Source organism: Amblyomma americanum, chromosome 10 (genome assembly GCF_052857255.1).
Source record: "Amblyomma americanum isolate KBUSLIRL-KWMA chromosome 10, ASM5285725v1, whole genome shotgun sequence".
Lineage (NCBI taxonomy): Eukaryota > Metazoa > Arthropoda > Arachnida > Ixodida > Ixodidae > Amblyomma > Amblyomma americanum.
Window position 1 is genome coordinate 26,456,467 of NC_135506.1, and position 27,210 is coordinate 26,483,676.

Genomic DNA, 27,210 nt, shown 5'->3' on the forward strand with positions numbered 1-27,210 from the left:
TTGTATTGTCTGGGATCTTTCTATCTCACTGCATCCTCAGGGCGTCTGAGACGAAAATCACCGATTGGTTGAGGTGGGTCATACTGACTGATCGAGAGAAGTCATGTGACCTTGTGATGTCATAGAATCTGCCCAGTGTGGCAGGTGGCAATGAAATTATTGGTCGAGACAGGCCACGCGACCTGGTGATGTCATCGCAACATGCTCACCGGGTTGTGAGGTACCTATAGTTTCTAGAAAGCAGCCTAGAGACCAAATGCACCGTCACAGTATAGCGGATACCTGCAGCTAGCAGTTCGAATACGGCGGTTGATGGACTGAGTTGCAAAGAAACTGACGCACACATAGAACTTGAAACAGAAGCTGAGACAAATGTGAAATAAAATACTATTGCATTTCCCTCTTGAGGAGACTTGGAAGTCCTCATGGTTTTTTCATTGGTGAAAGTGCTGCACTGGACTTTCTACTGTATTTCCTCTCAAATAGGTCATACACCCCACCCTCCATTTTTTTTTAGGACATCCCCTGTGTATGCGAGTCCGTATTGTCAGTTAATAGGATTTCAGGCCTTGTGATGTACAGGCTGCAGGTGGCGAATTCGAACACACGTGCCTTCCTGCCTTGCAGGAGGAGGAGGACACGGTACAGCTGTCTTTGGCACTTTTCCGCTGCAAGGGAGGGTGAAACGTACTCTTTTTTATTGATTCGATGCTATCGCAAACTTTCTGAGGTCACAGACAACCATATTCACTGACTATAGGAGACGCTCTTGTGACGCTGATTGGCGGTCACTATACGAGATATTGATGACAGCACGGTCCTTAGAAAGAAGGCATCCTCTACTAGAGCAGCCGGTGGAGGGCGTCGGTAAGAGGGAAGGGCTGCGAGCCGCATACACCGCGGACGTCGTCGGCGTCCACGTCCAGGACGACGGCACCCGCGCCCGAGTAGTGACCCACCAGCCGTGCCGCTGCGTCCAGAGCCCACGGTGTCAGGGCGGCCATCCAGGTGCGGTTGCGGTGTGCCACCACACACTCGCCTGACAGGGTGCCGTAGCCAGACCAGCCGTGCTCCCTGGCGCACAGAAACAAACCTTTGTTCCTTTAAAACAAGGATGAAATTTGAGCATGGTATGGGCCTGTGGAGGCTTACCCTAAAAATCCGACGCTTTTAAGCAAGACGATGCGATTTCAGTTGGTAGATCGTATGGTATGATGTGGTGTGGTGTGGTATATGGTATTGCATAGTATGATATGATAGGGGGTTATGGCTTGGCGTATGGAGCAGTATGGTGCAGTGTGGCATGTGCTGTTTAACATCCCAAAGTTGCACCTTGCCACTGCGAGACGCCATGGCAGGTGGCTCAGCTGACTCTTTTTGACAACCTAGGGTTCTTCACAGTACACGAACTTCTTACAGCACACGGGCGTTTTTGCGTTTCGCACTCATCGAAATGCGGCTACCCTGGCGGGGATTCTATAGCCTGTGATGTAGTCCTCGGCTGCAGAATGTCTGAACTAAAGAGGCAGGCGAGGCATATCTAGCAGGCGTATTGGAAAAAGCAGCACTAAATTTGACAACGGACACAGAAAGAATTAACAGACACCATAAGTGCTGACTCGTTGTCTTCTTGTGCTGTTGCTTTTTTCAAGATGCGGCTCGAACTTGCTCAAATGTCGGCATTAATAGCATAATAATAATATTTGATATTGGGGGAAAGGAAATGGCGCAGTATCTGTCTTGTATATCGTTGGACACCTGAACCGCGCCATAAGGCAAGGGATAGAGGAAGTGAAAGAAGAAAGGAAGGAAGAGGTGCCGTAGTGGAGGGCTCCGGAATAATTTCGACCACCTGGGGATCTTTTACGTGCATCGACATCAAACAGCACACGGGCGCCTTAGTTTTGCCTCCATAAAAACGCAGCCGCCGCGGTCGGGTTCGAACCCGGCAACTCCGGATCAGTAGCCGAGCGCCCTATAACCACTGATCTACCGCGGCGGGTCATTAACAGCACGCATATGTGATAATTTGAATTGCCAGCTGAAACAGCTAGCAGACACAAGGTGCCGTGTCACGCAGGCTAAAATTTGAAGACGTCAGGTATACACTAGCTGTAATTTGTGAGGGGAGAAAGTTAGCAGCAACCATAGTCAGGCCCACTGGGATGGCATCCAGAACAAACTACAAACGAATATCTGGGGCTTTGGTAGCCGTCATTACCGCTCGCTCCATTGTTGTCGTCATCACCTCACCTTTACGTCCACTGTACGACAAATACCTCTATTATTGACCTCTTAGCTCTGTCTTCTCAGAGCTGTATCTGCTGCGCCATCAATAGGCTTAAAGATCGTAATTAGGTTTCAAAAGTACAGCTTCCCAGACCACTGCTTTGGTTGTCAGTAGAACGAGCTGCATTGACGGCCAAATTGTGCAACTTTGCCATCAGCAGGACGCGAGGGCGCGTTAGATTTCTGTGTAGTGGCGTTACACAGCCCGCTCTCTCTCTCCTGGTGTGGCGGAAGGCACTCGAGCAGCTTTTAATCATGGTCTACTCGAGTTGTCGCTCTATCCTCTGTGCCTGCAGCCGCAACTCATCGCACGATGTGAATGCGCGGGGCTTTTAAACACATGAAAAGGACACGCCCGTGGAAACGTGGAACGTGAAAGCTACGCGAAGCGTGTAGCTTGCACTCCACTTGGAAAATGCTGTGAGAGAGTTGCACTGCATAGTTTGGCTTTGATATAGTATTTATCCGTGCTTGAAGAACTTTACGGTTGAGTACAATCGTGTGTGTGTGGAGGGGTGTAACTATAGCTGTGTTCGAAGAAAGGCAAGGAAATCGCGCGGGCCTTTCAACAGACTCCAGCCGGGCTACTATCACTATCTTTATTCTTTCACTGCCTCCTTTGTCCAGTCCCTTGCCGCGCGGTTCAGGTGTCCACCGAGATGTAAATTGGTAAATTGGTTTTTGAGAAAAGGAAACGGCGCAGTATCTGAACCGCGCCGCAAGGGAAGGGATAAAGAAGGAAGTGAAAGAAGAAAGGAAGAAAGAGGTGCCGTAGTGGAGGGCTCCGGAATAATAATGACATCGCACAGCACACGGGCGCCTTTGCGTTTCGCCTCCGCTGCCGACGCGATCGGGTTCAAGATGTGAGACAGTTACTGCGCCATTTCCTTTCCACAAAAATCATCCCCCCTCCTTCCTGGATCCCATTCCCATAGGGCCAGGAAGCCATGCTCTGAACTACTAAAAATTGCAGGAACTATGTTTCCTAGTGGTACATTCTAGCCTTCGAAGTTCTGAACTCGAGCTGGTTTCAGTGCAGTTCAGGTCCAAGAGAGTTAATTTAAACAGAGAAGAGCCGTGTTCCTTCCGTTACATAATAATTTTAATATAAATTTAAGTTGAAGGCGAGTCGAATGTATAGCGCATGCAAGGCACAAAGACAAGGGACAGAAACAGTGAGAGAGACGCACGGGCGCTTTATATACAACACCGCGTGTAGTGGAGCCTGCAGTAAGAGAGCGTATACGGTGTACACGGTGTTTCCGAGCTCAAGCGTTGGATCCACTTTAACATATGCCATAGACCATGCGTGGTGCGCATAATAATAATAATAATAATAATAATAATAATAATAATAATAATAATAATAATAATAATAATAATAATAATAATAATAATAATAACAATAATAATAATTCGTTTTGGGGGAAAGGAAATGGCACAGTATCTGTCTCATATATCGTTGGACAGCTGAACCGCGCCGTAAGGGAAGGGATAAAGGAGGGAGTGAACGAAGAAAGGAAGAAAGAGGGGCCGTAGTGGAGGGCTCCGGAATAATTTCGACGACCTGGGGATCTTTAACGTGCACTGACGTCGCACAGCACGCGGGCGCCTTAGCGCTTCGACTCCATAAAAACGCAGCCGCCGCGGTCGGGTTCGAACCCAGCTGCACTGCTTTCTACTCCCTTTTCATTCCTTTTTTATCACAATGCGGTTGAGTGGTGCACCCAAGACGAGACAGTTGTCGCGCCTTTTCTTCCTTTCCTAACATCCTCCTCCTCAGCATTAGGCGACGCCCACTATGAGCGATGTCAGGATGTCAGGAAAAACGCTAAGGCGCCCGTTTGCTGTGCGATGTCAGTGCACGTTAAAGACCCCAGGTGGTCAAAATTATTCCGGAGCCCTCCACTACGGCACCTCTCTCTTCCTTTCTTCTTTCACTCCCTCCTTTACCCTTCCCTTGCGGCGCGGTTCAGGTGTCCAACGATATGTGAGACAAATACTGCGCCATTTTCTTTCTCCCAAAAACCAATTATTATTATTATTATTATTCAACCACCGCAGTGGCTCACTGGTTAGCGCGTTCGGCTATACTCAGCTAGAGAACATCCACTATGAGCGATGTCAGTATTTCCAACCGCCGCAGTGGCTCAGTGTAACGTTAGCGCGTTCGGCTACTCAGCCGCGGAGAACACCTGGGTTCGAACCCGACAGCGGAGGCTCCATCACATCATGCTGCGACATCAGGAGCGCGCCGGTAATACCTGATAGCCAGGCAAACGTCCCTGTAGGCTGCGCTTCCAATGAGCGACGCGGTGGCGCCTTCCTGCGCGGCCGATCCGCCTCCTGGTGGCAGCTTGTACCGGACACCCGAGAGCCGGACGCCCAGCATTACGTCGCGGGCGTCTTGATCCTGCAGCACACCTCGCCGGCCGAGGCCAATCTGCGCAGTCCATGAGAAAGCAAGGCATGCTTCCAGTGTCCCTCCTCTACGTAATGGAGTCGTCAAAATACGTTAGGACCAGCTAATATCTCCACTACAGCTTCCACTCCCCAAGAAGTTCCCGAACGTTCGTCCTTTAGATGTTAACATCCTTGCAAATTAAGAGTTATTGGTGAATTCTTTTTCTGTGGGGTACACCGGAGCTCTCTCATTACACTGGTCATGAAACTCCCTGTGGGGGACAGGTATTTAAAGGCGACGCTTTGACAGGGCCAAAATTCGGAGTTTATTGCTGACTGACAAGCCCCTTCCGTGTGACCTGCTAAAAGCGCTTGAAATGATAGACATGGTGCTGATGATGATTATGGAAACATTTTAATCAACTGGTGGTCGGTCCACCAATTCAGAGAGTCCGCTAGATCTTGCAGCCGCTCTCGTTTTTGGTGAGCTCCTGGTGAAATTGGGGTCTAAGCTGGACAGCATTCCCTCTCAACGATCAATCGTCGGTTTGGTTTTGGGGAAAGAAAATGAAGTATCTGTCTCACATCTCGGCGGACACCTGAACCGCGCCATAAGGGAAGAGATAAAGGAGAGAGTGAAAGAAGAAAGGAAGAAAGAAGTGCCGTAGTGGAGGGCTCCGGACTAATTTCGACCACCTTAGGATCTTTAACCTGCACTGACATCGCACAATCGTAGGTTATTTTATCGTTTCCATTTCTGTTTTGCCTTGACAGGCCCATATCACGTGTCATATGTCCACCTCTATGCCACTGCAGTGTATGCATTGCGGCTCATATATAGCCTTCTGGGTAGATTGCGTGAAGTCTTTTGTGGGCTTGAGTACGTGTTTGTTACTTCTCACCGTTATTTCATTTTACTTGTCTAGTTACTTATCCGAAGGCGCGTGCTCAGCAGGTCTGAGTAGTTGTGCTCGCCCATGTGTTGGTGTGCCCGGGGTAGGAGTGCTTGGGCAGTTGCGTGTGCCCACTCGTGCTCTTCACGGACTGATGCGCTGGTGTCAGAAGGAAATATTTCAGGGCACCGCCAACAGTTGATTACTAAGCTTATAGAGGGCGCCACAATCTCCAAATCGACAGAAAGTGGCAGCAGCTTCTGGCTGTACTTAGATTGCCGCTTTAGTAGCTGTCGGATTAAAGATAAGAGGGTTAGCCATACACTGTGCTGGAACTGTGTGGTACAGCATAGCACGCTTTATATACAGTTATCCATCTGTTACTTCGATCTGCGGCTACAAACCAGCACTGCTGGATGGGCTTAAATTTCTTCCGAGATACTACTTCGCCGTTAAGACGATATGTACAGAATTGTACCGGGCACTGGGTGCTGCTGGCGTTCACTTGGGGCGGTATCAGCACGACGGGCCCCAGGCCGGCATCGGCGAACAGCCTGCGACCTTCACCTTCCTCGGGGCACGTCACTGCGATGATGTAGCCGCCGAAATCCAGGCGCTCGTGCAAAGCCCTGAAGACGGTAACCGTGTCCGGTCCACCTGTGATGTTGGGGGCGTTTAGCCTTTAAATAATTCCCAGACTTTGCTGTTTCCCTGGGCTTGCAAAATATGCCAATAATTATAACGATTTCCCGTCCCCAACTTCAACCGGCCAAGAGAATCCACTCCTCAGTGCCCATTAGGATAACAATATTGTTAGCCGGCATATGTAAACGCGGGACAGGGTTACAAGGGAGTGGTTGGTACAGAGGAGGACATGTTAACTGGAGACCAATGGGAGAAGTGGTTTTCCTGCCGTGGACGTAGTTGGGATAGTGGTGATGTTGACGATGATGGACGCGGGAGCTGTCCGGTACGGCACACGACGACGCCGTTTAGTCGAGAGACAGCTTTCTATGCAGCTGTTATTGCAAAATTCTATATAGCTGAGATTGAGAGGAACAAGACTTGGGGAGGGCGTACAATGCGCGAATATGCGAGATCTGCCGATCCGTTGGACCTGTGACATGGCGGACTCCATGGGAACGGAAGTGTAATCAGACACTAAAGAAAGCTTGTGGATGAGCCCTTAAAACAAGAGTTTTGGTTTATCTCGAGACAACACCAAAAGACGAGACATAGGGAGAGACACATTCTCGGTGTATGTGTGTCGTCATCCTTGACTCTGGTCCCGCAGAGCTCTCGTCTGAAGCCTTCGAAATTCGCAGCTACAGTATTACAACTGCTGTCCCAGCGTAGGGTCCATATGAAGTCGATGAGAGAGGTTCTGTCCTACAGAGAACTGAAATCTGCGGATGATGGTAAATGATTCGTGATCGAGTACACAAACACTGGAAGGGAAGGGAAACAGGCGCTACAAAGAGAGACGAGCCTGTGAAATTCGCGGCTACAGTCTGAGCTCAGCTGCCCCAGGTTACAGTTCCCATATGTCATGACTGAGAGCTAGAGGCTGTCTTCCTTCATAACAAAGAGCTCGTCTGCCTATAAGGATGATGGTGATGATGACGAGGTAGAGAGCCTTGGGTGCACTGCACTCACACTGCAAAGTGTAGAGCAGCACGCCGTCGAGTCGATTGAACTCGACGAAGTGCACCACGTTGACGGCTAGACGCAGTGTGGCGTTGCCGCGTTTTCCTTGCACCAGCGAGCGAAGGACGAGGCGGTCCTGTTGCGGACCACCCAAGGCCACCAGGAGGTTAGGTCTGCGTAGAGAGCACGAAAGTTCATTGGACCACGCTCATATGACGGTATCTTCTTTTGTTTTACGCTTCTTTCTTCGATGCTCCCATGGTGCGCATACAGGATGCGATTTTGCTCGAGTCTGAATCTCCGGATTAGTGCTTGATTAGTATTTAACAGTTCACGTCGCAGTGTATGAAACCTGCCTGTTGGCCTTGTCCCGCAGCTTCAGGAACTCTGCAAAGTGGAGTTCGGCCGCCGACGGTTCCCCTGAGGGCGCTGACAGGGTGAGGCAGCAGAGAACCACTGTGGAGCACAGATGCCTCGGCAGGTGGCGAGGTGCGAACCGTGCGTCGCTGCCGTTGTAGACGCACCACAGGATCTTCTTGCGCTCCGATGGGACTTCCTGAACACATCAAACGCAACACGTCAGGGGAACGAGAGCCGGGTCTGAGAGAGAACTCTTCTCCAATACGGTTAGTTTTAGCAGTTCTACAGAATGTGCAACTTCATTTCCATGCGAAGAAATGAGCTAGGGAATAGCGTTGCTTTGTCTCGTCATTGATAATTGCGGGCTGTAGACCCCCGATAACGGCGAACTCAGTTGTCGACAGGGCATACATGGCCCCATGGCCGCTTTTGTCTGAACCCCATATTTCGCTAGTGACAATTATATATTTTCATTTCCTAGTTCAAAATAACAGCGCGTAATTGGGTACGTATATCGTCATCCTATGAGCTACGAGATCTATGACAAGCTAATTTTATTTGTTATGCTTTTGCAATGACTTCTTATGCTTCTGCAATGAATATTTTCTTTCTGTGTTTTGACCGGTCGGTACTACCTAACTGGCCAGCTTGCATTGGCGTAAGGCCGGTTGCTTTTATGAAAACAAAGAAATCAAATTCATGCCCTGTTGGTTGGGTGAAATATTTCAAGCGCTTGGCATACAGTACGTTAAGGCCACGTGGTTTCTTCACGGTGAATAAACCGAAATATACTGTGAAACTATTGAGAACTGCATACTCTTAACCGATTCTCGCTAATAAAAAGGTATTGAAAATAATTATGATAACTTGAGTAAAATTGCAGGCACTTCCTTTCCCCCTTCTATGATGTTTACTCGACCTGCCAGCAGAGGACGTAGCACTAACGCTGACGGACTCACTTGTGTACGTTATGTACCTTGCAGTATACGGAGCATAGCCCGCAAAGGTAAGTATATGAAAGGGTCATTGGGATGTGCATACGATAGAAACCGACAATCATTGAAACCAAGGAGAGCATTTGGGTGGTGGTGGTAGTGGTTTTATTAAAAATAATAGTAAAAAGGAAGGAAAAGATTTTTGCTAGCCCCGGCATCTGCCATCGATACTGAAGCACCTGAGCTGGGGCATCGGAAATAAAGGACAGCAGGCAGAACGGAGAAATGAAATGAGAGGTGTGAGGGGACAGGAATAGAGGACAGGGGGAGAAGTAATATGTACAAACTATTTACACAATAAGAAATGTGTCCAGGTTGTGCGCGTGATTAGTTCATTTTAGAGGAATTAAATCACACACGCGCACAGCACTGTGTAGGTTACAACTGGAGTGGGGCGTCCAGTTATTAATCGTTCAAGGTAGAACTCGCGGAGCGTTCGGTCACTGCGCGTAACTACCTGACGGAGAACAGACGGGACGTCAAGCCCGTGTGTTCGAGGAATGCACAGAGGCTCACCAAAGTTCGCTCACGAGTGCGCGCACTGCCCTGCGGCCACAATAGCGTCTTGATGGAGTCTGGTAGTATGCCCTGCGCCCTATAGGCCGCGAGCATATCGCGACGAGCATCGGCGAACGCGGAGCAGCGAAGGAGCAGCTGTTCTATAGTGTTTCCACTGCACCGCATCCGTCACACACATCACTCGTCGCGATTCCGTGACGCACCCGTCGTTCCCCGGGCCACACGCAGCCAATGCGCGCGCAGAGGATCATTGCACGTTGCGACCGTGTAAGTGCGCGACAGCCGGTGACACTGTCGATGCGCTCACCTCCCGCGATGCGTGGGTCGGGGTGCTGCTTTCGGAGATGGTCGTGAATGGCCGCACGCACGTCCTCCAGCGCAAGGGGCAGATCGCTGGCAGGTAGTTGGTGTGCAGCGGTCGCGAGGTCGTCAGCTTCTTCGTTGCCGGCGATGCCGCAGTGACCGGGCACCCACTGTGCACGCACGGCACAACCTCTCTGCGCGAGGCGCTCGATGCGCGAGCGAATTTCCCGCACTAGTGGGGTACCGCGGCCGTTAGATTGCAGGCGGCTGAGGGCGGCGCGGGAGTCGCACAGCAGAGCACTCATTTGGGAAAGTCGAAAGTCTCGATGCTGTGCGATGTCAGTGCACGTTAAAGATCCCCAGGAGGTCGAATTTATTCCGTAGCCCTCCACTACGGCACCTCTCTCTTCCTTTCTTCTTTCACTCCCTCATTTACCCTTCCCTTATGGCGCGGTTCAGGTGTCCAAGGATATATGAGACAGATACTGCGCCATTTCCTTTACCCCCAAAAACTAATTATTTCAAAGCGACAAAACCATGGTAAAGCTAGGGGAGCATAGAGTCAGATATGGAGATGAAACCATAGTCGGATACAACTCAAGAACGAAGCTGCTTTTCCCCGGCAAAGGTCCCCTTCTAGTCAATGGCGTCGGCCGATTGCGTGACAACGCAGGGAGTGGCGGATGAAAGGGGATAGCTCCCGCCTTCCATTGTCAGGGCTAGCCCCCCCCCCCCCCCCACCTCTCTCTCTCTATGCTTTGTCGCGCCGCTCCTGCATGCATTGTCACGCTAGCAGGGTCATGAGAATTGGCCGATGTTATTGGCTGGAAGGAGGCCCTTTGACGAGGAAAAGCCGCTTCGTTCTTGAGTTGAATCCGACTATAGGATATTACGTAGCTGCATGGCGCTGGGGAGACCGAATCGGAGGGTAGTGGGAGATGCCTTTGTTCTGCAGAGGACATAACGGGGCGACAAGATTGATGATGACAGACGGGCTTGTTCACCGCCAGGTAGTGACGCGCAGTGACCGAACACTCCGCGTGTGCTACCTAGGACGATTATCAGCCGTAGTGTACATAGTGTTGTGCGCGTGTGCTTTTCTTTATTATGAACACAACACTGGTCCAACACACACACACACACACACACACACACACACACACACACACACATATATATATATATATATATATATATATATATATATATATATATATATATATATATATATATATATATACACTTAAGGTTCGCGTACACCAAAAACACATAAATAACATAAATACCCACGAGAGCAGCAGATTGGACAGCCGTCGCCGTAACTCAGTTGGTAAGAGCACCGGACGCAATTTTCGGAGGTCGTGGGTTCGGATCCCACCGGCGGCATGGTTGTTTTTTCTGCTGCTTTATAAGTAATTTTCTTTAATCGATTTATTAATCTAAGTAATATTATCCCACTGATAAGCACAACACATTAAAAAATAACGTTCCCCTATGCACCTTGGTTTCGGTGACTGTTGGCTGCCTTCATCAGTATATATACATATATATATATATATATATATATATATATATATATATATATATATATATATATATATATATATATATATATTATACGATGCCAGGCGATGGCAGATGCCAGGGCTAGCAAAAAATGTTTTCCGTCTTTTTTATTATTGTTTTAAACCACCGCCACCACCACCACCACTACTACTACTACATCATCATCATCACAAGATCGCATCCGCAGCTGACCGAGCTCGCACTGACAACATATCAGTCGGGAAAAGAATAAAAGCTTTATCAGTGCCCCCATATGAAGACTATGGACGATCGTGCAAAAGCCATTCCGTACCATATCCTGTCCGGTGTACGAAGGCGCTGGCACCGTCCGCTTCCGCGCGAACAGCCGCTGCAAATCGAAGCTCTCCCAACCAGCAGTGACCGTAGTTGGTGCACGCCGTCGAACGGTAGCCGTGGTTCTTGTGGGTGCAGTAGTCGAATTTTTTCTGTAACGCACAGCGGCGCTTGATCTGGAGCGACAGCGAATGCATCCACACATTGGAAGGATTGCACCCAAAAGAGAGAAAGGTTTTTTTGCCGATTCTTTATTATCTTTATTTATTTACAAATACTGCTGTCTCGGACGAGAGACACAGCAGGAGTGGGTGCATACATGAGTAAAAACAAATAAGATGGGTAGCACAAAAATAGATAACATACAAGTATTAAAAACAAATCAACAGGTCAGATTGTTAGGCAACTGAACAACGAACTCTTCAATTGGCATTGAGCGAAGTGAGCCGTCCAATCGATTTCAAATTTCAACAGTTAGCGGGAAGAGAGAAACAACTTTATTGTAACACCAGTCAATGAACGCCAGGAGAGAAGTCCATCTCCCCTGTCGGCCCTAGCCGTCGGCCGGGATCCCTTGGGATACAGCAGCAGCAAGGGCTTGACCGATGATGTCTTGCTGGACGTTGGGGTCTGGGCTGCGGAGCAAAGCCTCCCAGGATTCTATAGTGCGTGAGCTATCATATTTAGCCGGGCACGTCCACACCATGTGGACCAAATTTGCTGGCTGATCGCAAAATTTGCACTTTGACCTGAATACTGTAGGATGCCACTTGCTGTAGAGTACTGGGTTGGGAAAAACCCCTGTCTGTAATTTCCTCCAAAGAACCTCCTCTTTTTTATTGAGCGTTTTGTCCGCTCCCGGATAAATCTGACGATTTAGTCTGTAGTATTGTGTGATTTCCTGGTATGCGCGCATATCCTCTGTGCTGTTTGTACTTCCAGAGATTTGGGAGGTCCCAGGGGTCGACCGGTAAGTGAGACCTCGGGCGACCGAATGAGCCTCCTCGTTCCCTTTAAGTCCTTGGTGAGCTGGTGCCCAAACGAGCAGAACCAGTTCTCTGGGTCCTCCTTCCCTGCTTAATATATGGATGGCAGTCTCCGTCACCCTCCCCGATTCGTAATTTCTCACAGCGTTTTTTGAATCGCTAATGACCACCTTGACCCCTCCTTGGCTGGCGGCTAAGGCTATCGCCACTTCCTCAGCTTCTACTGTCTTGACACCACTGACTGTGCAGCACGCCACCGGGGTTCCGTCTTCCTTAACCGCCACAGCCGCGTGTGCGGCTTTGCTCTCATATATTGCAGCGTCCGTATACAGGACGTCCTGTCGACCTGTATACCTAGCATGTAATGCTTCTGACCTGTCTTTGCGCCTGCCTTCGTGAAAGGCGGGGTGCATGTTTCTGGGCAGCGGAGGGATTTTAATCTTGTCCTTGATTTGTCGTGGTATGTCTCGTGAGCGGGCATGTTCATGCTTGGGCTCGTAGCCCAATCTCTCTAAAATTTTCCTCCCCGTTTCAGAACCGAGTAGCCTTTGATGCTGAGCGGTAAGGGCAGCCTCAATGAGCTCTCCGCGAGAGTGTTGGAGACCCCTAGCTTCATAAGTCTCTCGGTGGATGTGTTCGGGGGTAGGCCGAGTGCGACCTTGACACTTTTCCTGATAATGATTTCGAGCTTGTTCCGTTCCGCTCCGTTGAGTTTCAGGTAGGGTGCCACGTACACTATCCTACTGATTACGAAGGCTTGCACGAGTCTCAAGAGATTCGCCTCCTTCATCCCAGCGTGCCTGTTCGCTATTCTTCTGATAAGGCGACACGTCTGATTTGCACTAGCTTCTAACCTAGCAAGCGTTTCATGATTCTTCCGATTCGCCTGAATCCTTAGCCCGAGGACGCGGATACTGTCAACCGCGGGGATCTCTCCGCCATCGACATACAGGTGGATGTCTGCCTCGTGCTTTTGGTGAAGCCGCCGTTTTCCAGGGGGCATCAGGAACAGTGCTTCCGACTTTTCGGCCGAGCATTTAAGTCCCTTGGGTTTCAGGTACTCTTCAATGATGCCAATTGCTTTTTGCAGAGAGCTTTCAATTTGTCCGTCACTCCCCTTATTTATCCATAATGTTATGTCATCCGCGTATATTGTGTGGTTTAAATTCTCAATGTCCGCCAACAGTTCGGGGAGTCTCAACATCGCAATGTTGAAGAGGGTCGGTGATAACACCGAGCCTTGCGGCGTTCCTGTGTTACCAAGTATAATGTCCTCGATGGAGTCGTCCCCTATCTTGAGAGTGGATTTCCTGTTCGTAAGAAAGTCCTTGATGTAACTATACACTCTCTTACCTACATTTAGTGAGTTCAGATTCTCTAAGATCGACACGTGCCTCACGTTGTCAAATGCCTTTGCCACATCCAACCCCACAATCACTTTCGTGTCTCGGGTTTGCTTGTCTATAATTTGGTCCTTGAGTTGCAGCATCACGTCGCATGCCGACAGCTTTGGTCGGAAGCCGATCATGGTGTCTGGGTATAGCCCATTGTCCTCTATGTACCTACTGAGCCGCGTCTGAACGACATGTTCCATAAGCTTACCCACGCAGGAGGTGAGCGATATCGGCCTGAGGTTCTCGAGGCCCAGTTTCTTCCCCGACTTGGGAATGAAAATGAGATTTGCGAGTTTCCACTCCTGTGGTATCGTCCCTTTCTCCCAGCACTCCTGCATGTACGTTGCGATGTTGACGATGGACCTGTCGTCTAAATTACGAAGCATTCTGTTGCTCACTCTATCCGGCCCCGCTGCTGACTTAGTCCGCAGGCGATTAATCTCCGCTCTGACTTCTGCCAGGGAGAGCGGGGCGTCTAATTCCGAATTCTCTCCCCCTTCATAGTCCGGGAGGGGTTCGGGTCCGGCGGGATTTATGTACCTGTTGCGAACTTCTTCTAATAGTTCCTTCTTAGTGCCTTCAAACTGATGCGCCAGTCTTTCTAGCTGTTGTTTGGACGCTGACTTTGTGCTATCCGGATCTAAGAGGTGGCGAAGAAGTCGCCACGTTCGTGCGGTACTCATATTCGTCTCCATCTGATCGCAGACGTTCCCCCAATTCTGCTTCGTGAGTGCGATTGCGTGCTCTTCAATTTCTCTGTTTAAAGCCGCTATCTGTTTCCTGATATTCCGATCCCATCTCCTTTGTCGAAGTCGATCCTCCAACCCTTTCTTTTTCCTCCAGAGATTTATTAATCTCCTGTCTACGGCTTCATTGTCCCCCTCGATTTCCACCGCTTCGGTGGCCTCTTTAGCAGACCGTACCACCCCATCGCTCCATTCCGCAATGTCAGAGACGGGAGCCGGGTTGTCCCTGAGTGCCCTGAAAGCGTCCCAATTTACGGCCTCTACCTTCCGTTTCCCGGGAACTGTCGGGCCTCCTTCTACCACCACTTCTATGATCTTGTGATCGCTTCCCAGATCCTCGTTTGTATTGCACCACGTGGCTCTAGTGCCGCTCCCCGTCAAGGTGAGGTCAGGTGTTGTGTCACTCGCGACACTATTTCCCTTCCTTGTGGGTTGCAGCGGGTCGGTTATCAAATCCAGATTATGAGTCTGTATGTCGTCCCACAATTTCCTGCCCTTGATTGAAGCCTGTTTATATCCCCATGCCGAATGGTGAGCATTGAAGTCCCCCACGATCAACAGCGGGTTGTTCTTTATCTTACGTCGCGTCGTTGCGAAGAGATCCCCGAATTCACATTTCCTTTGTTTGGGAGAACTGTAGACATTTAATACGAACAAGCTACTTTCTCTCTTTCTTCGCGGTATCAGTTCTACGAGAGCATGGTCTATTTCTGTACTCCCGATGTTATGCTGCACCGCCGTGATGTTTCGTTTGACTAGGGTGGCCACCTGCGTGTTTTCACCCTCGCCTACGTACGATTTGTACCCCGACAATTTTGCTTTTCTGCCGCATTCTTGTAGTGCTATTAGCTCCGGTCGGTCCCCGTTCCTCAGGAATTCCTGCAAGACAGCACGCTTGCGCGTGAAACCTCTACAATTCCATTGCCAAACGGTGGTTTTACTGGATCTGTGAGCCATGATTGCCAGTCAGCTGATTCATCTGGTTTCCTAGTACTTGTTGGGTGAGGTGTTCGTACGCCCGGTCCCTTTTCGCAAATTCTTCCTTAAGTTGTTCAGTGAGGTTATTATCCCTCTGATGTATTTGCTCTGCGACGCTGTTATCTCGTTGATGCAGCTGCTCTGAGAGGGTTTGGAACATCCCTAACATGCGTTCTTCAAAAGCCTTGCGCCATTCATTGTCCTGTCTAGATTTGGCCTCAAATTTTGCCTCCAATTGTTCTATTTTCATGTCTATCACTTTCTCTGTGTCCATATCTATTATGGGCTTCTCTACTTCCTTCGCCCTCTTCTTAGCCGGCGGCTGAGCCGCACCCTGCTCCTCTGATGCTCTTACAACTGGATTCTGTGGCATCTGCGATTGTTTCGCAGGTGCTGCATTAGGCTTAAGCGCTATTCTAAGCTCCTCAATTTGCTTGCTCATCGCTGCGAGCTGTGCCTTAAGCAATCGATTTTCTTCCTTAATCTGGAAGATTTCTTCATCGCGTGTATCCTGGGAGGCTTCGCTCACCCAACCCACCTTTCGGCTCGGAGACTTGGGCCTCGCTGGGTTGTTGACGACAGCGCCTCCGGAGGGGCCCGCAGTCCCGGGTTGGGCCTTTTGCTTCTCCGCTTCCCGCAGATTCGGTAGACGCGGGAAGGACTCTGATCTCCCTCTCGACTCGCTCTGGTTTCCTGACTGACTCCTGGATCTCCCTTGATGCTTTTCGAACCGGCTCCTTCCTACTTCGGTCTCCTTCGCCTTCCGCGCTTCCTCTTCCATGACTTCCATAGCCAGCTTGGCCTCCCATTGCCTCTTCTTTATCGTATAAGGGGTCCTGAAAGCTTCCTTGCATTTCCGGTCTGCTGTCAAGTGACCTTTGCCGCACAATTTACACTTGGGCTCGCATACGTGATCCTCGGGTGGGGCTATGATTCCGCATCCCAGACACTTAACTTGGCCGCTGGCACATACGTCCGATCTGTGTCCTAGCTCGCCACAGCGGTAGCACACCTCGTACCGCTTCTTGTAGAGCACGCACTTTAGGGGTACGTCGTAACAGTACACCCACCTCGGCACTGTCTCGTGTTTGAAGATGACGATCGCCGAACTGGAGTTGCCCATCTTCCTAACGCCAAGTATCGGGGGGTTCCTCGGGTTACCGAAGGCCTCTGTCAGTTCCTCTATGGTCAGTTTCTGGTCGATGCCGTGCACCACACCCCGCCCGCAGTCCTCGTGCGGCGCCAGGTACGCTGTGACTTCGTACTCGTCGTCGTCGATATGGATAGACTTAATCTTGGTCACCTTCCAGACAGTGTCCATGTCTGGGGTGCTGAAAATCAGGGTGCCTTGTTTGTCGTTATGAATCAGCACGTCCTTGTCCTGCCCTTTGACCCATGGAATTTGCGCTGCCATACGCACCGCCGCACTCAACCTCGTAGTCGGAACTTTCGCGAGCGCCAGCCCATTCTTCGGCCGAATAATTATCTTGTAGTCATTAGCTGGCAAACGCGGAAGGTACGACGCAATTGAGCGCTCCGCGTTCGTCTGCCCCAGCTTTTTATATGCGGCGTTCGCCTCCGCCGCTATCTTTCTGCCCTCTCCGGATTCGGCTCCGCGTTCCAATCTGGCGTCTCCATCTTTGCCTCCTCGCCGTTCGCCTCTCGTGAGGTCCTGCAGTTCTTTAACATGTTTTCCCACTTTAGTGATCCAATCCGAGGTTCTCAATTCTTCGGGTGTAATCTCCGTACCCTCTACGGTCACCTCCATGGTCATGCAACGGCGTTTCGAAGCGAGCGCCGGGGGCTTCGGCTGTCGCCGAGCCGCCGCGTTCGTTTACCGCTAGCGGTAGGCTTAGCTAGGCGGGAAACATGGTCGACACAAAAAGGCCATAAAATGTTCAAACGTCCACTCACGCTCATGAAAATCTCACCCAGATGACCCTTGTGACTTTCCACAGGTGATGGCAAACAATTATTCCATGAATCGGCACAATTTCCACCAGACAAACCAACTTTCCACGGAACCGACGTGAGTCACGTCCGCACTCCCTGGCCCCCTGGTGGCCTCCCAGTTAGCGGGAAAAAAACAAAAAATTTAAAGCAGTCTACATGTGGTTTGAAAGGAACAATGTTTCATGGGTGGTTCCGTGGGTCTGTGTTACCTTCCTGGTACTTTTGCAGCACATCCACCGAATTCAGAAGCAACCTATTCTCCCTCTATAGGCGCCTTTCTCTGCTCCGGCGAATCATGGTCTAGGCGGCGGCTGAGGCATGAAGGGATGTCAACTCCTATACAACTCCGTTTCATACATCAGGTGCAACGCTGTGAAAGGTACGAAAATAGTCCGGTCGGGAAAATAAAGGGAGGTGTGTTACTCCGTGCTTGTTCTGTGCACGATTGGTCTACGGGACGAGAAAGCGAGTGTGTTGTCGTCAATAGCAGTGCATATAATCAAGGTCATGACAAATGCGTCATGTGGTAAGCCTAGAGGCAAAGCATTTACTATGTTGCGCTAACCACAAACAACGCACTACTTTTTGGTCGCGGATGCAAACAGCCCAAACAAGGGCGCCAGATATAACAGCGTTGCACATGATGTTTGAAACGGAGTATTGATTCGCTAAGGAGGACGGAGTTCACGAATGCTGATGTCGCAACACTTTACACTTCCTAGCCTTTATGCCATGACGTTAAGCGCACGTCGGTGCCCCGGGCACATTCGTAATTTCACTGCGCAATTAAAGAAAAAAAATTCGCAAGCACAAGCGCACAATCATTGTCCTCATTTCATTATATTCGAAGCGGAAGCCTTTTAGTTTCATTTTACTAAAAATGCAAATGCAAGGAAAACCACGTTTCGCCTTTCAAATGACCCTAGGCGCAGCACCAAATTGGTTTTGGGGAGAAGGAAATGGCGCAGTATCTGTCTCATATATCGTTGGACACCTGAACCGCACCGTAAGGAAAGAGATAAAGGAGGGAGTGAACGAAGGAAGGAAGAAAGGGGTGCCGTAGTGGAGGGTAAATAATAATAATAATAATTGGTTTTTGGGGGGAAAGGAAATGGCGCAGTATCTGTCTCATATATCGTTGGACACCTGAACCGCGCCGTAAGGGAAGGGATAAAGGAGGGAGTGAAAGAAGAAAGGAAGAAGAGGTGCCGTAGTGGAGGGCTCCGGAATAATTTCGACCACCTGGGGATCTTTAACATGCACTGACATCGCACAGCACACGGGCGCCTTAGCGTTTTTCCTCCATAAAAACGCAGCCACCGCGGTTGGGTTCGAACCCGGGAACTCCGGATCAGTAGTCGAGCGCCCTAACCACTGAGCCACCGCGGCGGGGCTAGTGGAGGGCTCCGGAATAATTTCGAGCAGCAAAAGAAGTAAATATAGATGTATGTAAATTGGTTTTTGGGGAAATGAAATGGAGTTTCCGGGTTCGAACCCGACCGCGGCGGCTGCGTTTTTATGGAGGAAAAACGCTAAGGCGCCCGTGTGCTGTGCGATGTCAGTGCACGTTAAAGATCCCCAAGTGGTCGAAATTATTCCGGAGCCCTCCACTACGGACCTATTTGTTCCTCTCTTCTTTCACTCCCTCCTTTATCCCTTCCCTTACGGCGCGGTTCAGGTGTCCAACGATATATGAGACAGATACTGCGCCATTTCCTTTCCACCAAAAACCAATTATTATTATTATTAAATGAAATGGGGCAGTATTTGTCTCGAATATCGGCGGACACCTGAACCGCGCCGTAAGGGAAGGGATAAAGGAGGGAGTGAAAGATGAAAGGAAGAAAGAGGTGCTGTAGTGGAGGGCTTCGGAATAATTTCGATCACCTGGGGATCTTTAGCGCGCACCGACATCGCACAGCACACGGGCGTCTTTTGCGTTTCGCCTGCATCGAAACGCGGCCGCCGTGGTCGGGTTCGAACCCGGGAACTCCGGATCAGTAGCCGAGTGCTCTAACCACTCAGCCACCGTGGCGGGTCCAAAAGAAGCGCATAACCTGTTTTTTTTATTGTCAGACTAACTTTGCTTACGTTTGTTTTTGTGGTTAGACTTTATTTGCACACAATGAGACTCAAAGGAGAAGGGTGATGGGATCAGGCAGTGGGGAGCCCTTGAACCCCGGCGGCATACGGTGAAATCAAAACTACCACTGACTTAGTAGCAGGAAATACGCAACCCTCCCCTCCACAAAATCCTCACTCGACCGCAAGCCACTATATGGTGAAACAAGCAAGCCCGTACACTACCAAACTTAGCTCGGCAGAGAAGATTTCGCCTGCGCAATACCCAGAAAAATTAGCTGCGGTACGTCTACTGCTAAATCTGGTTAGAGAGCGAAAGCTGTGCTGTATCGGGCAATTAGACGTGGCTTGGCGTCTGTAACGTTGAGTGCGTCCCGCACATTGGATAGGCAGTGCGCCCACCCTGCCACCCTGGCAGGTGGCAGTTTATCGTTGATCGCGAGAGGTTGGTCATCTAATGAACGCTGCGGCCTATTGCTGCAGTGCCGCGTGTTTGTCGCAACGTTGTCAGCGCTAATGCATGCAGCCCACATCTCTCTTTCTCTCTCTCACCACCGCCACATACCTCAAGGCGCGACTGAGGCGTCCACTGCCCCCAGGAGCCAGCTACGCGGCTTCCTTTCCTTACAATCATCGTAGTCTAGAAGGTTGTCAACGCGATCTCCAATGAGCACAATGAACGCCGAAGGCCGCGTTTCTGCCAAAATGTTGTTACCCGCCGCGGTGGCACTGTGGTTAGCGGCTACTGATCCGGAGTACCCGCGTTTCGATGGAGGCGAAACGCAAAGGCGCCCGAGTGCACGTTAAAGTCAGTGCACATTAAAGATTCCCGGGTGGTCGATATTATTCATGAGCCCTTCAGTACGGCACCTCTTTATTCCTTTCTTCGTTCAGTCCCTCATTTATCCCTTCCGTTACGGTGCGGTTCAGGTGTCCACCGAGAAGTGAGACAGATACTGCGCCATTTCCCCAACAACCAATTTTCAATTTTTACATATGTTAAAACACGACTGAGGTATCCAATGTCCCAGGGGGCCAGTTATGCATGCGCCTTTAACCCATGAAGATTGGTTTTAATAATAATAATAATTGGTTTTTTGGGGAAAGGAAATGGCGCAGTATCTGTCTCATATATCGTTGGACACCTGAACCGCGCCGTAAGAGAAGGGATAAGAGAGAGAGAGTGAAAGAAGGAAGAATTAGGTGCCGTAGTGGAGGGCTCCCGAATAATTTCGACCACCTGGGGATCTTTAACGTGCACTGACATCGCACAGCACACGGGCGCCTTAGCAGCCGCAGCGGTCGGGTTCGAACCCGGGAACTCCGGATCAGTAGTCGAGCGCCCTAACCACTGAGCCACCGTGGCGGGTGAAGATTGGTTTTGAAAATTGGTTTTGAGTAAAGGAAACGGCGCAGTAATGTCGCACATATATCTATGGACACGCGAACCACGCTGTAAGGAAGGGATAAACGTGATTGGGCGTCACGGTCGTTCGTCATTCTCCGTCCTACGCGACGACAGTTTTACCTAGCGCAGTGAAGCTTTTCGCTTCAAAAGCATGCCCGGCCTTCGGAGAGATTTTCGACATCCTCCACATAGCTTGGAGCTGCCTCGAACAACGTAAAGCGCGCAGTTTACAGGAACTCAACCATGAGCAGTGGGGGGGGGGGGGGGGGCGAAGCTGGCTCACACAGTGCTCCCCCTTTAGCGCCCGCTGATAGGTCAGGCCTGGAGGGCCGTATTCGCCAACGGTTTCCCGGACCTGGGTGAACCACCCGCGTAATTTGTTTATTCTCTTTCTCTCTCTCTCCGCAGCCCACTTGCACGTTGTCACTTCAACGGTTGGGTCTGAGCTGTGCAAGAGCCTCCTACTGCTGCGCATTTTAACGCGACAGCGTTAAGGAGCTCGTGTCTGAGAAAAGCCGGTGTCGTCGGCTTCGGCCGTGAGCGAAAAAATCCCTCCTCCTCCTCGCAATGTACGCCACTACCCCAATAGATAGCGCCCGACGGCAGCGCAAGGAAAGGAAGGGACGCCTGTCACATATTTCGCTGGGCGACCCGGAACGGGCCGCAAGGGAAGGAAAATGGAATGAAAATTGATTTTAAGGAAAGGAAGTGACGCGTCTGACATATCTCTCGTTCGGGCGCAGAGGGGCCGTGCGGGCACGCAGGAATCATGCGGTGAGCAGCGAACAACGCAGCGCACATCCAAAGCGCGTTCACCACGAAGCTTGCGGCTTGCTGCCCGTTCGTTCGGCGCGGAAGCTATGCTGGCGTTCGTGGCACCGGGTTTGTTGAGAGCGATGTGCCGGCGAACTACGACTGCAACTGAGTCCCGTGCGGTTCGGCAAACCGCCTGGCAGCGCTTCTACGTGGTTGGCCGCTCCGCGCGTCCGTTTCACCGTACGTGGCAGAGCGATTTGTCTAACGGGGAAGGCGTCGCGCCGAATGGGCGATGGCGTTCCGTGGACTCCTTTGTAGTGCTGCAACGCGTTACGCTTTTGAGGCTGGAGTGTCTACCGTGAAGCAAGACAGTTGCTGCACCATTCCTTTCCAAGCGCCATGTCAAATTCAAACATGAACCAACTGGCCCTTCAAAGAACACGTTTGTAAATGTCTTTGTGTCAGTGCCACCGTCCTCATTGCACGCGTGCAGTTTTACGACCTTACATGCCCGGAACGCCGCTAAATCCGGCCAGCTTTCGCGAGTAGTGGGCTGTGTCGGTAGGCTGAGTTCTACAATTGTTTGAAGCGAAAATCTTCACTAGGATCGTCAACACCGGGCTTCGCGTGAGCCACACTACAGATTTGCTACAGCTGCTCATGCGCGAAACCGAGTGACGTCACGCGGAGCGCAGGTGGCCGCTGCTGCCACAGCCATCGTAGCCACCGCGCGCTGCCTCCGCCGTCTGACCATTCGCTATGGAAGGAGAAGAAGACCCGGAAGTGGTAGCGTGGGAGCGTAGGATGGGAGTTGGAGATTTTAATAGCCTTGTATAACGATTGTACAAGCTTTGTATACCTAAGACAACACGTTTTGGAAAAGCTAGAAAGGTATACCCAAATTGTAACCCTATGTATGAAACCTTAAGCTAAACCACGAGCATCGCCACGAAGCTTTTCGCTTCGAGATATCCAGGCTTAACACATTAGCTAATCCTCAGCCCAACTTTTTTGTAAAACTAGAGTAATCCCACGTTAAATTTGTGAGGCCGAATGACTGAGGGCAGAATTTACGTTATGATCCATAGCGCAGCAACAAAACAGGGGACAAACACAAGCGCTTGTGTTTGTCCCCTGTTTTGTTGCTGCGCTATGGATCATAACGCATACCCACTAGCCCGAACTATCACCTTGCAGAATTTACGTTTGGAACAGTGGTTCTGGCACGAACCAGAAACGCGTAGCTTAATGATGAAGAAAACAAATAATTACGTGAGAGACTACTAACGGCGATGTTCAAATATTAGCAGTGGCCGAGGTTGATGTCGTTAGTACTACCTGCGTCAACCGCGTAAGAACGTGTAAGGCGTCTTGCATTGTTTAGTAATGATTCAGTCCACGTGATCAGTCCATCTCATGTTCTATGAGTAGTAAAGTGGACAGCAGCCCTGTCTAGAGCGCGCCGTCGGTGCTCTGCGGAGCAAGTCAGCGCCATCTAGCGTTAAGCTCTGGGTTTGATTTATGCTTCCCGTGCGCATGCGCGACAAAAACAGAGGGATGCCTGCTCATCGCTTCCTTGTCCAGCCCCCACCTTGCGAGTTCGCTTGTGCCGCCATGGAAGCGCCGCCTGCATTTGTGACGCTGTGACCATGGCCAGGGCGTCGCCACGCCGCCGTGTTCCACCAGTGTAACGAGACGGCCGGGAAAGCAAGCGCGAGTGATAGTGAATGATCGCGCGTTTCTGCATACAAGTTCCTAGATCTGTACGGATGCCAAATGCAGTGATCCTTGTAGCTGATAATACAGCGCAGACACACAAACAATACGCCTGCACCGCTTGGTGCGCGGTGGTAACGCGCTAACGTTAGAGAGACGAAACGAAAACGGACAACAAACCACCAAATAAGCCCCATTCTCGCACTTTTGGCCTGATGCGTGTTTGAAACGCGCTATCATCCGCTTTCACTTGCTTTTGAAACGCGCCATCACCCGATACCACTTGCACTTGTTTGCCTAGGCGTCTTGCGATTCGCGCGAAACGCGTTGATTTTCCGGCCGCTATTACATAGGGTGCCTCAATGCCAGCGCCGCCGTTTCCCGGTGGAGACAACTTCAGCGGCGCCGCCATATTGAATCACACGGGATCAGCGGCGCTAGCGTTTGTAACGGTGCCGTTCATGCTCTCGGCGCGCTTCAAAGTGCTTAACTTGAACGGCCTTTTGTAGCGAGAGCTACACTGGGCTACCAGTCGAGCATTTCGCGGTACATGGGAGAGGCCAGTTGTGATTCAATATGGCGGCATCGCTTAAGTTGTCTCCACCCGGGAACGCGGCGCTTGCATTGAGACACCCTACTATTACATAATATTCAGCGCGGCCCTGGCGGCGTGAAGCGCAAGCACTGAGAGGAAATGAGGCCGAGAACCCATGCACGAGCAGGCACCGCTTTATTTTGGCCGTGCATGTGCACGGGACGCATAACTCAAACCCAGAGCCTAACGTTAGATGGCGCTTACTTACTCCGCAGAGCACCGTCGGCGCGCTCTAGTCAAGGCTGCTCACCACTGTACACACCCAATGATTTTAATAATAATAATAATTGTTTTTTTGGGGAAAGGAAATAGCGCAGTATCTGTCTCATATATCTTTGGACACCTGAACCGCGCCGTAAGGGAAGGAATAAAGGAGGGAGTGAAAGAAGAAAGGATAATAGGTTCCGTAGTGGAGGACTCCGGAATAATTTCGACCACCTGGGGATCTTTAACGTGCACTGACATCGCACAGCACACGGGCGCCTTAGCGTTTTTCCTCCATAAAAACGCAGCCGCCGCGGTCGGGTTCCAATGATTTTAAGCTTTTTAAAATTTCAGTTTTGGTATGGGTAAAACAATTTGGTGCATCTGACATATCAGTGATGGAGATGAAATAGGATCGACCGCCTTCGTGTTTGGTTTTTGGGCAGGTGATTCCAGCCCATGTGTTTCCTTCGGGATTAAAGCAGGCTAAATGATTCACTGCAGTTTGATGTTGCGTGCTGCCTATAGGCTATACAGATCGTAATTCTACCTTAATGACGAGAAAGCTTTTAGCTTGTAATCATATTTATGTAGATCTTGTGCACAATTATCGAGTGCTGTGGACGATGTTGAGAATCCTTATTTAGGCGGTATGTTTTATCGTGTAGTATTTTTATTTCTCCGGTCATTAAAGCTGGCTTACTGAGAGAAATGGATAAATTTGACATGGATACGTTGGATACTATGCGTTGTGGCTGAAGTTGAAAGTTTATTTGTGATTCCAATAAGAAGTCCCAAGGATGTACAGCGAGAGGTCCCAAGCTCCAAAAACGAGTTGGTACTGTGCTATTTCGCAAGACCAAGAGCAGTTTCTGCAGTGTTTTGAGATAACTGATCTTCTGGAAGGGCAATACGAGTGTCGTGTAATGAATTATGATCATAGAACAGCAGTTCTTCCTCACGTGAAATCTTTTGAAAGCAGGTTGAGCACTGTCGTCATTGACTATAAGTAGAGGGAGAAAATAATTATGAATTTTGTGATTTAACGTCTCAAGAGGACAGATTAGCTATGAGGGACGCCGTAGTGAAAGATTCCGGATAAACTAGATAATCTGGGGTGTACAGCAGACGGGCGCCTTTTGCATTTAGCGTTTAGCCACTGAGCCACCACGGCGGTTGAAGAAAAGACGACGAAGAGATTATGAAAGTAGCAGAATATGAAGAAAGATGGTGTTGCGCTCCCACGTGCTTTTCCTTTTTTGTTAACTGCGTTCCGGTGAATAGCCACCCGATTCTTGGCTGATCCTCCAGTGTGGGTATGTGCCATCTTTTGATAGGCTAACAACAACAACAACAACATGTGTGCAACGGGTCTGGAGAAAAAACTAGCACAGGAAAGCTTAACCACAGGGTTTCTTAGTTCTAACTAGAGGGAAAGCTGGTGGCCCTGCACCTGTTATAGGATGAATTCGGCTCTTCACGAAGGGACGACTTAATAAGCGCACTGCGAAGTCAGAAAACTGCTTTGAAAACTTTTGAAAAACTTTTGCTCCCAAGCATTCCGGGTTCGAACCCGACCGCGGCGGCTGCGTTTTTATGGAGGAAAAACGCTAAGGTGCCCGTGTGCTGTGCGATGTCAGTGCACGTTAAAGATCCCCAGGTGGTCGAAATTATGCCGGAGCCCTCCACTACGGCACCTATTCTTCCTTTCTTCTTTCACTCCCTCCTTTATCCCTTCCCTTACGGCGCGGTTCAGGTGTCCAAAGATATATGAGACAGATACTGCGCCATTTCCTTTCCCCAAAAAACCAATTATTATTATTATTATTATTATTATTATTATTATTATTATTATTATTATTAAGCATTCCTATTGGCGCTAAGCCTACTCTTCACCCCCTGTCGGATCCGCCTGCCACGAACCCCTCGCTTTGTTTGTAAACAATTTGTTTGGTTTGGTTTTATGGTGGTTTAACGTCCCAAAGCGACTCAGGCTATGAGGAACGCCGTAGTTAAGTGCTGCGGTTGTGACGCACAGTACACGGGCCTCTAGAATTTCGCCTCCATTGAAATTCGACCGCTGCGGCCAGAATCGAACCCGCGTCTTTCGGGCCAGCAGCCGAGCGCCATAGCCACTGCGCCGCGGCGGTTAAACATGATGTTTGTCTGCAGGTTGCTGTCTAGAAGCCGAGTTGCTCACAACCCGGAGGACAGGTTATGATGACGTCACGAGGTCCCGTGACCTCTCTCGACCAATCATTATATTTAACTGCCACAGCCACAATGTGCAGGTAGCTTACAGTCAGGTGGCTGCCACCTGCCACGGTGCACAAATTGTTATGATGTCACAAGGTGACGTTACCCCTCTCCATCAATCAGCGAATTTCGTCTCGGACATCGGCGGGGTTTTGGTGAGATGACAACTCTGACGCTATCGCATTAAATAGCGTACCTAGGAGCGCCTTCGTCGTCGTCCGCTAACGCTGCGTAGATTCGGGTCGGGTCTTCGGCGGGGATGGGGTAGTCCCGCGAGTGGCTCGGCAGCGAACTCGGCACGGCATCTTCGGCGTGTCCCTTGACGTGTGTCAGGACAATGGCAACCCAGGCGAACAGAAGCAGAAGGCAGAAGAGCCCCGACATCGCCTGCTGCCTCGGGCTGCCTAGGTACAGCTCCCGCCCGTCTTGGCAGACCCCCGGCGTGCTGACCATTTTCGGGGCCGAGGTCGCCGCTGCAGAAGTACCGTCCTTCTTATTGGACGTCCGTACTGGACGTGGTTGAGGTCGAACCATCGCCTCTTTCTGTATATCTGCAGTCGAGGAATGCGCCGGATCGTCCATTTTTTCTTCTCCTTCTTCTTCTTCTTCTTCACCCCAGGTATATGGCACATACCCACGCGGGGGGATTGGCCAAGGTGCAGTTGAATAAACAAAGAAGTTTCCATGGAAGATGATGACAAAATTGTAGCACCAATCGTGAATTTTGAAAAATCAATGAATAAAAACAAGAGAACAATATTGACAGTTAAATAACAGACAGCATTTTAGTGAAAAAAGAAGAGCTCGTAGAACTTTAAACGAATTAGCACATCAACCTACCAGTTGCAATTATGTAATCGTGGAGAA

The 27,210-nt window shown here is 50.1% G+C and overlaps 2 protein-coding genes across 2 annotated transcripts; both read right to left on the reverse strand.

Annotated features, from left to right (window-relative positions):
* Positions 1–821: 821 nt before the first annotated feature.
* On the reverse strand, positions 822–26,904 carry LOC144108087 (uncharacterized). Its single transcript, XM_077641368.1, has 7 exons — positions 26,540–26,904; positions 11,268–11,421; positions 7,589–7,788; positions 7,242–7,405; positions 6,064–6,242; positions 4,554–4,732; positions 822–1,074 (listed from the first exon to the last, which is right to left on the reverse strand). The coding sequence occupies exons 1-7, from the start codon at positions 26,875–26,877 to the stop codon at positions 843–845; spliced, it is 1,446 nt and encodes a 481-aa protein (XP_077497494.1). The 5' UTR covers positions 26,878–26,904; the 3' UTR covers positions 822–842.
* On the reverse strand, positions 15,208–17,254 carry LOC144106285 (uncharacterized). The gene has a single exon (XM_077639052.1). The coding sequence runs from the start codon at positions 17,145–17,147 to the stop codon at positions 15,333–15,335; it is 1,815 nt and encodes a 604-aa protein (XP_077495178.1). The 5' UTR covers positions 17,148–17,254; the 3' UTR covers positions 15,208–15,332.
* Positions 26,905–27,210: the final 306 nt, after the last annotated feature.